Source organism: Cupressus sempervirens, chromosome 1 (assembly GCF_028749045.1).
Source record: "Cupressus sempervirens isolate cs-2001-9-10 chromosome 1, ASM2874904v1, whole genome shotgun sequence".
Taxonomy (NCBI): domain Eukaryota; kingdom Viridiplantae; phylum Streptophyta; class Pinopsida; order Cupressales; family Cupressaceae; genus Cupressus; species Cupressus sempervirens.
In genome coordinates, this window is record NC_143118.1 from 763543851 (window position 1) to 763560504 (window position 16654).

At 36.4% G+C, this 16654-nt stretch overlaps 1 protein-coding gene across 1 annotated transcript in view; it reads left to right on the forward strand.

Annotated features, from left to right (window-relative positions):
* B73 (molybdopterin biosynthesis CNX1 protein / molybdenum cofactor biosynthesis enzyme CNX1 (CNX1)) overlaps positions 1–16181 on the forward strand; it is a 255040-nt gene extending 238859 nt beyond the window's left edge. Inside the window, exons 13-14 of the mRNA XM_089789691.1 lie at positions 14906–14962; positions 15336–16181. Coding sequence (XP_089645817.1) covers positions 14906–14962; positions 15336–15548 — 270 coding nt within the window. The 3' untranslated portion in view covers positions 15549–16181. The remainder of the gene's footprint in view (positions 1–14905; positions 14963–15335) is intronic.
* Positions 16182–16654: the final 473 nt, after the last annotated feature.

Genomic DNA, 16654 nt, shown 5'->3' on the forward strand with positions numbered 1-16654 from the left:
TAACCCACAGTTAACATGGGATAACAACACAAAATACTTAGAACAAGCCCCAAGTTTACAATACAAATTTAAATACACATAGGAGAGATAACCAAGACCACAAATAGGTCTAGACAAACTCCCAAATCGATCCACGACACGATCACATGCAAAATGCACTTAGAAGTCCAGTCCAACACATGCCAAGTGACAGCAAACTCCAAAGCATCGCCAAGCTCCCACAAGCACTGTCGAGTTCCAACACATGCTGAGCACAACAGACCATGCCGAGCTCCATAGACCATGCTGAGTTCTTAGAGCATGTCGAGCTCCCATAGCATGTCAAGCACCAGTCCTTCTTCGACTGAGTACCAGTACAAGAACTGTCCGAGGCAACTACTAAGCCTCCTCCCATGAACTCCAAAGTAGTTACCAAGCAAACCCAAGATACTTCTACATCAGACTCCCTAGGTAAATAAAAAGTGTGTCCCACACTTTGGTGTCGAAAGAGAGAGCAACAACCATGTTTATCTTCACCAAAGGCTTCCACTCCAACAGGGAGAAGAAAACCAATCTGCACATCATCCATATTTGCATCATTCTATCAAACACTAGAATCTCAACCATCCAATCAACGTGCTCACTTCCAGGAACAAACTAAACATAATGCTTCAGTAGCAAATCTTCATCCACAATAACAACTAGTGAATCCACACTAACAGCAACAAACTCCACATTAGCAACAATATGTAGATCTTTATCAGCACATGCCAAACTCACAACACCAGCAATCTCATTGCTCACAACAAGATGCTCTGAAACATACAACTCATCATCAACATCAACTAGATCATCCATGATCGAGTGCTCTACAATATCCATGTCAGACTCAGCCAACTGATCATGAAAACCAACCTCCATTCCAACATTAACAAGGTTGGGAATACCCTCAACAACAATCTCAAGTTGCTCTACAGGTTCTATATCAGACTCCACAAACTGATCAACAAAACCAAACTCTTCCACCTCAACCTTGTTATGCCATCTTCTCTTCAACAAGTCTTCTAATTGGCCAGACAACTCTCTTTCGGAATGATAGACTCCACTCCACAAACATCTACGAAATTCCTTCCTCACCTCATCCTTAACTTGATCAACCAAACTAGCTTCCAATCGAGCAACCATCTGAGAAAATTTCTCTCCACCACATCACGGAGATTCGCAATCATCACAGGGTTCAATCCTCTCAGAGCCATTTTCCAAGATCTTCGCAAACCCTCTGCAACAAATCCTTCCCACACTCCTTGTGATAAACCCAAATTGTTTGCAAGTCAGATCGCAATCTGCCACCTCACACGAACAATTAGGAACCAAATCACAAGTCCAAGAACAACGGATCTGTAATACACATCACGCAAACTCTCTTCGATGATGCCTCAACAAGATCAGCCTTCCATCTTTGCAACCATTGATCCATCTGCAAGTCCTCTGTAATTGCAAGTCAGAACCACAATCTGCTACCTCACAACCAAGAGATCTAGGACTCTAGAAAGAAAAATCCACCACCAAATCAAGATCTTCTCAGATCTACTTCTCCAACCCAATTCCTGGTGCAAACTGCCACAACTTCAACAATCTATCTACACACTCAGGAACTACCTTCACTCTGATACCACCTAATGCAGTGCAAGGCAGGAGAATCCCAAAAGGTGATGTCCTAGCCCCCAACAAATAACCACACAACAACAATGCAACAATAATGCAAGATCTGATACCAAATGCAACTCTTTATTTATAAAACAATTATTTACATGCAATATGCTCGGCTGTAAGGCCTTCTGGGTTAGGACCAAGTACAACACCAATTACAATAACAGTTCTGCAAGATCGCTCAAGATCCAACTCAAATCATATCCCAACTAGCCCAGATTTGTAACATAACAACAATCTGGTAGAAACCTCCAAGATTTCAACTTGTGCTCACAAGACACCAAGCAACCTCCTTGTTTCTAAACCACAACCATTAGCTCTTATCCAAACCTGTAACTCCACCACAATCTTGCTGTAAACTGCCTCACATTCTACGCTCTGTCCACAAACTCAGGAAAACTCACTCTTCAACTACTCTCCAAACTTGCTCCTCTAAAATGAATCAATCAATCCATGAATAAATGACTAAAAGACTCCACAAGACCCCCTACTTATACCCAACTAAGCCACAAGTCGGCCTAGCAGTTACAAATTAAATAAACCCCTTGCATTATATGCATATTTAAGCAACAAGTCAGCTCACAACAAACATTAAATACAAATTGTTAACCCTTGCGTTAACCCGCAGTTAACACACGATAACCACACAAAATACTTAGGACAAGCCCCAAGTTTACAATACAAAGGTAAATGCACATAGGAGAGATAACCAAGACCACAAATAGGTCCACACAAACTCCCAGATCGATCCATGACATGATCAGGTGCAAAATACACTTAGAACTCCAATTGGCACCAACACATTGGCGAGTGACAACAAACTCCAAAGCATCATCGAGCTCCCATAGTATGTTGAGCATTAGTCCTTCTTTGATTGAGTACTAGTCCAAGAACCCTCCAAAGCAACTACTGAGTCTCCTCCCATGACCTCCATAGTAGTCACCAAGCAAACCCAAGATGCTCCTGCATCAATAACAGTCTTTTAGATCTTCTATGGCATCAACAAATCTTTCAGTGTCCGAAACCAATGAGGAACTTTCAAAGCCTGTCCAGTCCTTTGCAAATTCTGATACTTTGCTAGGATGTAGGTAATTGTTACCCATTCCAGTTGATTCAAAAAGAATCTTAGCATGTGGATCATTAGATTTGACCACCACATATTTTGTTTCTATCTTAGGGTGCAACTTCTCCATAACACCTTTTACAGGTATTGTGACATTAGTCTATCCATATTGAGTTCGCCGCCTACGTCCTTAAAAAAATTATGGCCAAGTAACATGCCATAAGAAGCAGGAACATCTACAACCAAAACGGTCATCTTGATCGTTTTGTCTGGGAAGGACGCAAAGGCAAATTGAGTGTCTTTGATTTGTCCTTTTAGTGGTACTTGCTTATTTTCCATAGAGTAGCAATTATCAAAGCATTTTGTGAAAGTTAATCCTAAAGCATCAACAACCTTAGTTGGCATGACATTGTTAGAGGCACTAGAATCTATGACAGAAAATCTCATCTTGAAACCATTAATCAACAAGGAAAGGTAGAAAGGTTCAATCTTTCTTGAACCAAGGATGTGATAGTAACTAAATTATTGGGCATACTTTAAGATTTAGGGGCAATCAAATGAGGTTGAACAAGTTGTGATTCTTTGACAAATTTGGTAAGCCTATCCAATTGATCTAGATATGCTTGTAGGTATTTATAAAACAACTATTTACATGCAATATGTCTAGCTGTAAGGCCTTTCGGGTTAGGGCCAAGTACAACACCAATTACAATAACAGTTCTGCAAGATCCTTCACGATCCAACTCAAATCCTATCCCAGCTAGCCTAGATCTATAACATAACAACAATCTAGTAGAAATCTCCAAGATCTCAACTTGTGCTCGCAAGACACCAAGCAACCTCCTTGTTTCTAAACCACAACCACTAGCTCTTCTCCAAACTTGTAACTCCACCACAATCCTGCTGTAAACTGCCTCACATTCGGCGCTTTGTCCACAGACTCTGGAAAACTCACTCTTCAACTACTCTCCAAACTCAATCCTCTGAAATGAATGAAACAATCCATGAATAAATGACTAAAAGACTCCACAAGACCCCCTACTTATACCCAACTAAGCCACAAGTCGGCCTAGCAATTACAAATTAAATAAACCCCTTGCATTAAATGCATATTTAAGCCACAAGTCGGCTCACAACAAACATTAAATACAAAATGTTAACTCTCGCATTAACCCACAGTTAACAAGCGATAACCACACAAAATACTTAGGACAAGCCCCAAGTTTACAATACAGATTTAAATGCACATAGGAGAGACGACCAAGACCACAAATAGGTCCACACAAACTCCCAAATCCATCCACGACACGATCACATGCAAAATGCATTTAGAACTCCAATCAACACCAACACAATGTAGAGTGACAGCAAACTCCAAAGCATCGCCGAGCTCCCACAAGCACTGTCGAGTTCCAACACATGCTGAGCACAACAAACGATGCCGAGCTCCAAGACCATACTGAGCTCCAAAGCTCCAAGACCATGTCAAGCTCTCAGACCATTCCGAGCACCAGTCCTTCTTTGACCGAGTACTAGTCCAAGAACCCTCCAAAGCAACTATTGAGCCTCCTCCCATGAACTCCAAAGTAGTCACCAAGCAAACCCAAGATGCTCCTGCATCAATAACAGTCTTTTAGATCTTCTATGGCTTTTAGTGTTTGAAACCGATGAGGAACTTTCAGAGCCTATCCAGTCCTTTGCAAATTCTGATACTTTTCTAGGATGTAGGTAATAATTAACCATTCCAGTTGATTCAAAAAGAATCTACGAATGTGGATCATTAGATTTGACCACCACATATTTTGTTTCTCTCTTAGGGTGCAACTTCTCCATAACACCTTTTACAGGTATTCTGGCATTAGTCTACCCATATTGAGTTCACCAACTACATCCTTACAAAAATTACAGCCAAGTAACATGCCATAAGAAGTAGGAACATCTACAACCAAAACGGTCATCTTGATCGTTTTGTTCGGGAAGGAGGTAAAGGCAAATTGAGTGTCTTTTATTTGTCCTTTCAGTGGTACTTGCTTATTTTCCATAGAGTAGCAATTACCAAAGCATTCTGCCAAAGTTAATCCTAAAGCATCAACAACCTTAGTTGGCATGACATTGTCAGAGGCACCAAAATCTATTACATAATTGCTCATCTTGAAACCATTAATCAACAAGTAAAGGTAGAAAGGTTCAATCTTTCTTGGAACCAAGGATGTGATAGTATCTATGTTATTGGGCATACTTTAAGATTCAAGGGCAATCAAATGAGGTTGAACAAGTTGTGATTCTTTGATAAGCCTATCCAACTGATCTAGATATGCTTGTAGGTATTCTACCTCAAACACTTGGATGTTAGTCCTCTTAGCATGATCTATGAGATCAAAAGCTTGGAAAGAACTAGCTAAGGAGGAATTGAAACTTTAAGCTTGAGGTTGAGCATTAGAATTAGGCATACTAGGCTTTGAAATACTAGATGAAGGAAAAGGAAGATCAACACTTAGTCTATGAACTAGATCAATAGGTAGGCTAGGCAGAGCTGTTCCCCTCTTTGTAGTGGTGACAAGCATTTGAGGAGCTTCCATTTTCTTTACAGCCTCTTCTTTTTGTTGAGCTAGCTTTTTTTTAGAATGTGTCATGACCGCGCAAGACTACAAAATCAATCTCATGGTCCTCATCGTCATATTGGACGTTCCTGATAGTAGAGTCGCGAGCTGCTCGGTTATCTTCATGATAGAGAGTATCATTATCCTTGGGAAGATAGTCTTCTTGATTGTCATTAGTAGGATCAACTGCATAGTAATCAGCAGTTGAGTTACTTTGTGGCGCTTCAAGTGCAAGCCTTTCCGGAGGAGGAGGAAGCTTGTTTTGGTTCTTAGCTGCATAGTCATTTGCAACATTAGGATATGACCGTCTTGGTATCCTTTTATGGAACAACAAATGACCCTTGAGATATTTAATTCTTAAGAGCAAGAAGTTCATTTGCCAGCTTCTAAAGAATGAATCAATTGAACCCGATGAAGAGGATTCCGTATAGGAATTATTTTTGAATCAATTGGAATCCTTACAAATCTTTCCTGCAAGTATTAGATCATCTTCAATCTCTGTTGCCAGAGTTTGTGCGAGACTCAAAGTAGTAGGAGCAACCCTTCTCAACAAGAAACTGACTTCTGGAAGTTGAGTATTAATGAAGAAACACTTCAAATTTGCAACAGTAGATTGAGAAGCAGTGAGAATTCAGTTGGCTAGTTTATTGGCTAGTTTCTTGCATTCCACCATTTGCCTTCATTTGTGTGAGTTGTGCTAGGAGAGCATGTTCATCTTCTGCAGGCTTGAATCTATCAAGGAACTTGGCTTGAGAAAGAGGCTTAATAAAGAGGCTTGAACCAATTAGTTGCTATACCTTGTAAGGTGTCAATAAAGAGTCTTACAAATATGTCTTCATATTCCACCCCAAAAACTCCTACAACAATATAGAAAGCTTTAATGTTTTCATCAAGGTGTTATTTTCCATCCCCGTCGAATTTGGGAAAATTCTTATGGTGCCTTGGGGTAATGTATGTAATGGTGCTACAAGATTCAATGGACCAAAAGTTGCTCCCCATTGTCCAGTAGCCATATTGGTATTGGGAATATGAACATAGGAAGTATGAATAGCAAGAATCAGTTGTCCAACAAAATCAAGGGGTTTGAGGAAAAATTGGGAATCTTCACTTGGTACGGCTGTCTTTTTGGAAGGTAGGTAGCTTGTAGTGCGGGAAAGAGAAAGGATTTTTGTAAGTAAATCAAAATGAGCTTGTTGAGCCCAAAATGATCTTGCAGAACTCAAGGAACTATTAGCCTTCTTTAGATCAATACAACAATTAATCTTGCCACCACTGCTTAAAACTGTGCTCTCCACCCCAAAAAATGAGTACTAGTAGTGTTGAAGCATCTCTCTTGGGCCCTAGAAGGATCCTTTTGAAAGTGGACACCTCCTCCTTTCGGATTCTGTTTGGTGACAATTGTGATCAATACTGTAGGTGTAGAACCAATCCCTTGTAGATTTTATTCAGCAAATGCAATCCAACCTAGCAAATGTGGGTTGACCTTGCGTAGTTCAATTTGTTATCTTTGCTCGAGTTCATCATCTTACTGATCATACTTGAACTTCTCCTAATTGTTATGGATAACTTTCTTTGCACGGTTGGCAAATACTCTCATGATGTCCATTGCAACTGGTTCTCCATATATTATGAATGTAACTGCTTGTCTTTGAATTTTATACCTACTGTTTTGATTTTTTAAAACCCAATTGGATGCTATTTAAATAGTCTTGTGAAAGAAAACTCAAAATGAGAGACCTTCTATTTCCATGTGTTTTTGGCTTGGGATTTTGTTTTAATTATAATTTCTTATTAGCTGATAGGCTGTTTTGTGCGGGGATGCTAGCTTGTTTTCAATATCTAACGTCAGGAATTTGTGGTGACAATCTGCGCTAAAGCGAAATTTCAATGTCGGACATCAGAAATTTGTGCCAAAAATCTATCCTACTATTGTTGGTCAACACCAATTCTAAACAAAAAAGGATCCATATTGAAAACGAGAGAGCGAACATGTAAACCACGGATCGCAGTAGGCCCGAGGTGCTCTTTCTAGCAACTCTAAATGCTTGTTCAATCTGGCATCATCTCATGATCAACTATTTATACTCTACGTTTAGGGTGGACTTGCAAATGTCTCGGCTACAAGAAGGATACTTGTGGGATTGGAGCACTGATATTTAAATTTGTGCCTCTGAATTTACAATTTTATTTTTGTAAAACCCTACATTGGCCACTTCTGTAATGAAGTAACTTGCACAATAGAAGAAATATTATGAAATATTATATAAATACTTGATAATAACTGAGACTAATAGGCCACTTCGAGGGGGCAACCTCCAGATATCTCCAATGAGAACACACTTCACAATATGATGTTGAAATAAGACTCACAACCTCCTACATATACCTAAATTACGCTTAGGTTGAATAGACACAACCCTACATAACACCTAGGCCGATTTACCTACTTAAATAATAATATAATAATGATAACATGATTTAATTAAGGATTAAGATAGCCACAAGTTGACTATTTATAACCCTATGTACAACAATATTAAGGGCATACCATGCCCCCTCTTTTGAAAGAAGCATTGTCCTCAATGCTAACCAAGTGTGGATTCTTTTGAATGAACTCTCCATCCTCCCATGTGGCCTCTTCAACTAGTAAGTTCCTCCATTGGATGAGATACCGAGTCAGGGTTCTGTTCCTCGGCTTCTTCGTGCGTGTTTGAAGAATGCACTTTGGTTCCAAAATTATTCTTCCTTCTTCATCAAGTTCTGGTAGTACTGCTTGAGTAGGAATATTGTGCCCAATTACCTTCTTCAAACAAGAAACATGAAAAACTAGATGTATCTTTGCTGTTGGTGGCAACCCAAGCTTGTAGGAAACACTACCAATCTTTTGCATGATTTGGTATGGTCCATAATATCTTGGAGACCACTTATTATTCTTTTTTTGTTGCTTCATTAAGATTTGTTTATAAGACTGCAATCTCAAGAACACCCAGTCCCTAACTTCAAAATTTCTTTCACTACAATGTTGGTCCACTTGTTGTTTCATTCGATTTTGTGCCATAGCTAAATTCTCCTTGAGTCTTGAAAGTACTTCTTGTTGATGAAGCAAGTGGTGCTCTACTCCTTGAACTCTTGGTGACACCTTTAACGATGATGTGATGGAAGGAGGATGATATCCATAAAGTGCCAAAAACGGAGACACTTTTGATGAGCTATGAAAAGAAGTCTTGTACCACCATTCTGCAAGAAGTAGCCAATCTACTGATTGAAATTGTCTTTCTGAAGTGAAACAACATAGATATCCTTCCAAACATTTATTAACAACCTCAATTTGCCCATCTGATTGAGAATGATATAAAGAACTATGAAGCAATTGAGTACCCAAACATGAGAATAAATCTTTCTAAAAGTGACTAGTAAAGATAGGATCACAATCACTAACAATAACCTTAGGTGTACCATGTAGCTTTTGGATATACTCCAAGAAAATTTTTGCCAATATACTTGTTGTAAAAGGATGTGATAATGCAATGAAATGTGCATATTTAGTGAGGTGATCAACTACTACCATGATGACATTATGGCCTTTAGATTTGGAAAGCCCTGTAATAAAGTCCATGGATACCTCTTCCCAACGTTGGCTAGGAATAGATAAAGGCTGCAAGAGACCTGGTGAGTTAATTGTTTCCCCTTTATTTTTTTGACAAACCAAACATTCAGCCACAAATTTTTGAACATCACCTTTTAATTGACAACTCTCAAAAGTAATTGGTCAACCTTCTTGCATGAGAACTGCTCCTATCCCATTTCCAGAAGCATTACATTGCACAATGAATTCCTTGGTGAAGTCTGGAGTGGCAAGCACTAGAGTTGTACACATAGCCTTCTTCAATTGCTCAAATGATACATTAGCAGATTCATTATGATGAAAAGAATCCTTCTTCAATAGAGTGGTGAGGCGTGTTGCTATACGACCATAATTCTTCACAAATCTTCTATAGTATCGTGTCAATCCCAAGAAACCCCTCAGCTTTTTAATAGTTTTTGGAATAGGCCATTCCATGATAGCCTTAATTTTGTTAGGGTCCACCTTTACTCGTTCATGTGAAACTATGTGTCCCAAATACTCTACCTCCTTAAGACCAAAAGCACACTTGGATGGCTTAGCATAGAGTTGATAATCTTCGAGTAATTGTAATGCTTAATCTACATGCTGCAAATGTTCTTCCCAAGTCTTGCTATAAATTAATATATCATCAAAAAACACTAACACAAACTTTCTCAAGAACTTCTTAAAAATGGAATTCATCAAACTTTGGAATGTAGATAGTGCATTGGTAAGACCAAATGGCATCACCAAAAATTCATAATGACCCTCGTGAGTTCAAAATACTGTATTACAAATATCTTCCTCCTTAATCTGAATTTGGTGATAACTCGATCTAAGATCTAACTTGGTAAAATATATAGCTCCATTTAATTCATCTAGAAGATCATCAATGACTAGAATAGGAGACTTATCTTTAATGCTGTACTTGTTGAGCACTCTATAATCTGGACACATGTGCCAAGTTTCATTCTTCTTACGCACCATCACAACAGGTGAGGAGTAAGCACTTTGGCTATGCCTGATAATTCTTGGCTCTAGCATTTCCTCAACAATTTTTTCTATCTCACTTTTTTGTATGTGTGGGTACCTCTAAGGCCTAATGTTTGGTGGTTGGCTCCCTGGAGCTAGTTGTATGGCATGCTCATGATCCCTCTTAGGAGGAAGTCCTTTAGCCATATCTCCAAGAATCACTGAGTGGTGAGCAATTATTGCTTGTAAATCTGGATGAGTAAGAGCATTAGATTGAGAGACTTCTAATGAACATATCTAGGCCACAAATCCATCCACACCTTTCTTAAGAAACTTTTGCATTTGGTGAGAGCTTACCATCTCTAGGGATTTTGTCGTTAATCCCCTTAGCTCCACTGGAACTAGTTGTATGGCATGCTCATGATCCCTCTTAGGAGGAAGTCCTTTAGCCATATCTCCAAGAATCACTAAGTGGCGATCAATTATTGCTTGTAAATCTGGATGAGTAAGAGCATTAGATTGAGAGACTTCTAATGAACATATCTAGGCCACAAATCCATCCACACCTTTCTTAAGAAACTTTTCCATTTGATGAGAGCTTACCATCTTTGGGGATTTTGCCTTCAATCCCCTTAGCTCCACTACCTTTCCTTTTGATTGAAATCACATGAATATTTCTTGGAAGTTCATCTCAATTGTTCCCAATGTAGTAAGTCATTGTACTCCCAAAATAATATCCGCTGCACCCATGGATATCGCATACATTGGGGTATCAAGTTGATAATCTCCCATGGATAATTTGATGCTATGACACCTCCCTGAACAACTAACTATGCCCCAATCTGAATCAAAACTTGAAACTCTGGGGCTTGATATAGAAAACAATTTAGAAGAGTTGCCAACTTTTTGTTGATGAAATTATGAGTACTAGCTGAGTTGATCAACACTGTTACTTTCTGCTTCTTTAAGAAACCCATTACCTTGAGAGTTTGTGGTGCACTGAAACCTAAGAGTGCATGACAAGAAATGATTGGTTGAGAATCATGTGATTCCTCGCCTGACTATCTATCCTCCTTTGATATGGGCTCATCCTCTTCATCCTCACTTGGACCTTCAATATAGAACAATTTCTTTTCACTACATTTATTTCCTCGACTATATTTTCTATCACAATTGAAACACAACCCTTTTGCTCTTTTCTCCTCAATTTGTTGTGGAGTAAACCTAGTAGGTTGAGGAAGAGAAGGTGTTGAATATCCTTTTTCTCTTGTCACATTATCCCCTTGCTTTCTAGGAATCAAGAACTTCTCCTCTACCTTGGGTGCCAATATAAAAGACTGATTTACTGAGCTGGGACAAAACATGTGTACCTCATGTTGAATGTGATCCTTTAGACCACCCAAGAATAAATCATTCAAGTTCTCCTTTGTAATTGTATCCACCCTTAAGGATAGATTTTGGAATTTTTGAATATAATCCTTAACTGATCCTATTTGTTGAAGTTTAGCAAGTTGGCTAAAGAAGTTTTTGTCACACTATTGCTATATTGTGCTTGGAGTTCTTCTATAAAAAATTGACCATGATACAGTGAGACCCTTTCTCCTCCTATGAGTACAAAGCCAATGATACCAAATGAATTGATCTGGTTCTAGATACAAGGAAGCCATCATGACTTTTTGTCCATATGGGATTTGATGTACTTCAAAAAAAATCTCCATTTGATTTATCCATGTTAGAGGATCCTTACCATCAAATTTGCGCATATCCACCTCTGGAAAAAAATTCCTAGATCCCATAGGATGTCATTATTAGTCGACTTGATTGCTTGAGAGCTCCTTCCTTGTTTCATTCATATAGGTTCTTAACATGCTTTGTATCTCTGATATATCTCCTCGTAGGTCACACATATACCTCTTAACCTCTTTCTTGAACTTACTAAGTTCCTCATTGGGACTACTATCCTCTATTGCTTCCCACTCTTGATCAGAGGATTTCCCTGGTGTGGTAGCATTCTTTTTGCCTCTTGTTGAAGGCCCCATCATGATGGAAACCAATATTTCACACAAATGAAATGTAAATTCTCTAATTTATTTATTTATTTTTTTACTTTAACTTACTAAGGCCAAGATACCCTTACTCGGAAAAATCCCCAAAAAAATTACCAAATTTGCTGCCTTGAGAGAGAATTTTCCAAATTTTGCAATATCTTGCTCTTTTTTTTTTCCAAGTTTTGAAATTTAGGCTCCTCTACTATGTATTAAAAAACCCAATACAAGTTATACTCCAATTCGGTAGGATGTGAGAGATATGAAGATTTCAATAAATTGTGTAGTAATAGTTATTCTACAATAATTTTCTCAAATTTGCTCCAATTCCTCTAAATTTTGGACTATAGCTTCTTTAATATGGTTTTCAAAAACCCTTTAAAGATATTTGAAAAATTGTTAAAATCTGAAAGTTATGCTCTTCCCCAAATTGCTCCAATGTTGAGAAAAAATCTTGCCTCTATGGTGCCAAGATTATGCTCTGATACCACTTGTAATGAAATGACTTGCACAATAGAAAAAATAATATGAAATATTATATAAATACTTGATAATAATTGAAAGTAACAGGCCACTTTGAGGGGGCAACCTCCAAATATCTCCAATGAGAACACACTTCACAATATGATGTTGAAATAAGACTCACAACCTCCTATATATACCTAATCATGCTTAGGTTGAATAGACACAACCCTACATAACAGCTAGGCCAACCTACCTACCTAAATAATAATATAATGATGATAACATGACTTTATTAATGATTAAGATAGGCAGAAGTTGACTATTCATAACCCTATATACACCAATATTAAGGGCATAGCAATCTCGGTCTGTGTCTTAAAGCGAAGTGTTTATATTTTACTCCTGAGGTTGTGGCTTTCAAAGATTGGAAACCAGCTACAAATAGCCTAAGCCAGGCAATCGAGATTTCAATTTACTTATTGTTTTTAAGGAGCTAGGGACCTGTGATTATGAGTATATTTTCTTATTGTCCGCTGCTTGACTGATTCTCCAATAAAACACTATTTTTTTGGACCCAGAGACATTACCCAATTTCAAGAATTCAAAACACTATTTGTCTTTGTACTGAGAATTTTTTTATCATTGCTTCAACAAAATGGATTGTATTCATTTAGACTAGGTACCTCAAGTATAAGAATTTTAAGAACACATTACTGCACATATAAAAAACATTTTTTCTGAATCGTTCATGGAGGTATCCATTATTGTGAGGGATACCATTGGGATTGTCAGCGCTCAGGTTTATGAAACTCTTGAAGTCAAAAGATATAGTTTCGTGAAGATCATATTATCATACAGTCACTTTTGGTAATTTTATCTTAAAGATTATTTGACTACAAGTTTTTAAAGGAGTTTGAAGATTTAATAGAGCAAATTATAGATTAAAAAGTATAATTTTTTTCTAAAATATTCACCTTTAAATAATTATTTAGAAAAATTATTGTATAGAATTTAAATTTTAAAAAAAATTAATAAAAAAATGTTTAAATAATTTATATCCATTTATGAGAATAAAAAATAAAAAATAAGATATAACAATTTAGAATGGTAAAATACATTAAAAAAAACTTTCATTACGAGATTGTTGATTTAATAATATATATAAAGTTTACTTACTACAATTCAACTATTTCATACGTCAAATCTAAACAATGGTGGACTTGTTATTCAATTTTTTATATAATCGTTATTTTATCTAACGTACTAAATTACAAAAGTTTAAAAAATGTAAAAGAAAATGTTACACTTACTATTTTCAATGTGAACTAACAAAAAAAAATTTTAAATAGAAAGAAATGATAAGTTTGCTATTATTTAAAATATAAGCTTTGTTTTCAAATTTTAATCTTTATGATGATTTAGTAGACTAATTGAAATGAATTCAATGAATGCGTAAATATTCTCTCCTTGAGAATAAAGTGTTAGATTATTATAACAAATTGAATTTATAAATTAAATAATTATATATTGAATCAAATGAAAATTAAAAAAGGATTAGAATTATATATTTTGAAAAGTACAATTTTATTTGATAACAAGTTATAAATGTAATGTTATATATTTGTTTCATAGTGTAATTTATCATTAAACAATTTCCCATCTTGCCTAAAAATGAAAAAATACACTCCTAAAATAGTAAAAAACTGTACCTTGAGAACCCCTTTCAAGAAAAAAGGAGTCTACCTTGAATAACCCTTTCAAGTCAAAAAAATCAGACAAAAAAAAACAGGGTTAAAATTTGAAATAATATGAAGAAAGTTTTAGAATTTAATTTAATTCAAGCCACATTAGATTTTATGGCAACATAGAGGTACAATAAAACAATAGGAATGCATATGTAAATGGCTTTTGTTAGTGTGATGAATTACAAATATACACTATGCAAAGAATGAATAGGAATGCATATGTAAATGGCTTTTGTTAGTGTGATGAATTACAAATAGACACTATGCAAAGAATGTTGTCTAGACCTAAGAGAACAACCTTTAGTGTTGAAATAGACAAAGCAAAGCATAAAACCATATTTTGCTATCGTAGCCATTGCACCCTGTTGGTGCAAGTGCTAGTAATTAGAAGAAATGGCTCTTGTTAGCGTGATGAATTACAAATATAGACTATGCAAAGAACGTTATCCAGACCTAGGAGAACAACCTTTAGTGTTGAAATAGACAAAGCAAAGCATAAAACCATATTTTGCTATCGTAGCCATTGCACCCTGTTGGTGCAAGTGCTAGTAATCAGAAGATTTAATCATGGATGATTTATGACTTAATTTAATATATTAAATATATAACATTTTCTTTACTAATTATTTTATATCTGAAAGATTCTCCCGTCAATATTTCAGCTCACAGATCATAGTTTTATTGTCTCATATCTTACATAGTCTTGTACTTCTGGTTACCAGGTAACAAAAACAGCAGTGCTCTCTCGTGCTGTTGCTGGTATTCGGGGCTCAACCTTGGTAAGTTGAAAATGCATTATTTAAGGGCTAAGAGCAAAATTTGTCACATCCGCACTTATTATGATGTCATCTTGAAAGCAGCCAGCATGCATTGCTTATTTGAAGTTGACAAGATGAATCAAGCTGCTAGATTTTTTGGTTAAGATCCATAACAGATTGGAAATGAAAAGAAATATAGAAATTGCTTAGTATTGCGGTCCTTTGGTCCCTCAGACTGCTTAGTCTCATAGATATCATTAAAATCTTTCATTTCATTTCTTTGATTTAGAGTAATATGTTACCATGATGAACTTCAAAAATAGTCAATCTACTCATACAGAGTAAGATAATTGAATATGATGCTAAGGTCCCCTGTTTTATATGTCACCTACAGATAATCAATATGCCAGGAAACCCTAATGCCGTGGCTGAATGCATGGATGCTTTGATGCCAGCTCTTCCACATGCTCTGCGACAGCTTAGAGGAGACAAGAAAGAAAAGCATCCCAGACATGTTCCACATGCAGACTCCAAACCTTCTGATGCGTGGGAAGTTAGTTACTCAATGGCTTCCAATCATTCGAAAGATTGTTCTTGCTCACACTAAATGACGTGAAGCTCTAGCAGTTAACAAGATTGCATTCTTGGCTAAAAATCAAATCAAGTGTTATGATACCTTCATATGCTTCTTCAAGATTTACCAGGTAGGAGTGACTGGTCAATAATAAAGGGCAGTTCAGTTCAATTTCAAGGCAGGGTAGTTTTCAAAATTGTCTTTCAATCTTGGGGCTCAAGAATTTTCTCGGATGGCAATCATAGATCAAGTGTTTGACTGCCACGTTAAATTAGTCAGGATATTAAATCTGTGAAAATCTGCATGGTAAAATTATAAAACTGAATTAAGAACTGTTCAATCTTTGGGTTAAAGAGGTTATTGAATTTGTGGAAATCGGCATGGTAAAATTATAAAACTGATTTAAGAACTGTTCAATCTTGGGGTTAAAGGATTTCGTTAAATCATATACTAAGTGTTGTCTGTCACTTCAAAATAGTCAGTGTATAAATTTTAGCTCTATCAGCAAGACGAGGTACATATTGGTCATCAACTGACTACCTTGTCAAAACTTCTCGACGTAAGAAGATGCTTTAGAAGGAAACAAGAAACAATATTGATTGGATTGACAGATACTAACAGCATGTCTAAATACCATTTATTAATAACTTGTGAATTTTAAGCTTTGATGGTAGATGTTACTTTAAAATGATTAAGGCTTTTTTTCCCGGGGTATATTTTAAGGGTTTTTTTAATATTATATTAATTAAATAACTAAAGCCAATTTTCTTCATCTCTTATAATTAAACAATTCTTAATTGTTTGATTTGTTAAGTTTATTTCGTCCTTCTATTTCTTCTAAATTGGTTAAATAATTTTTAAATTACTTAATTAACTTAATTTGTTTTTTTCCTCTATAATTATATAATACATAATTTAATTATATCATTTATCACTTTTCTCACGTGCATTAATTAATTTTTAAAAACTTATTTAATTAGAATAGATGGAGGCTCTATAACCTCGCATCTTTCGAGGAGACCTTTCTTCCTACAAAATGTTCCTACGGAAGGTCCCTCGCATTTATTGATCACACCTCACCAAGCTGTGTGAACTTTTTATGGGCACTAACGATCAAGTTTATGGCTCAAAAAACCAAA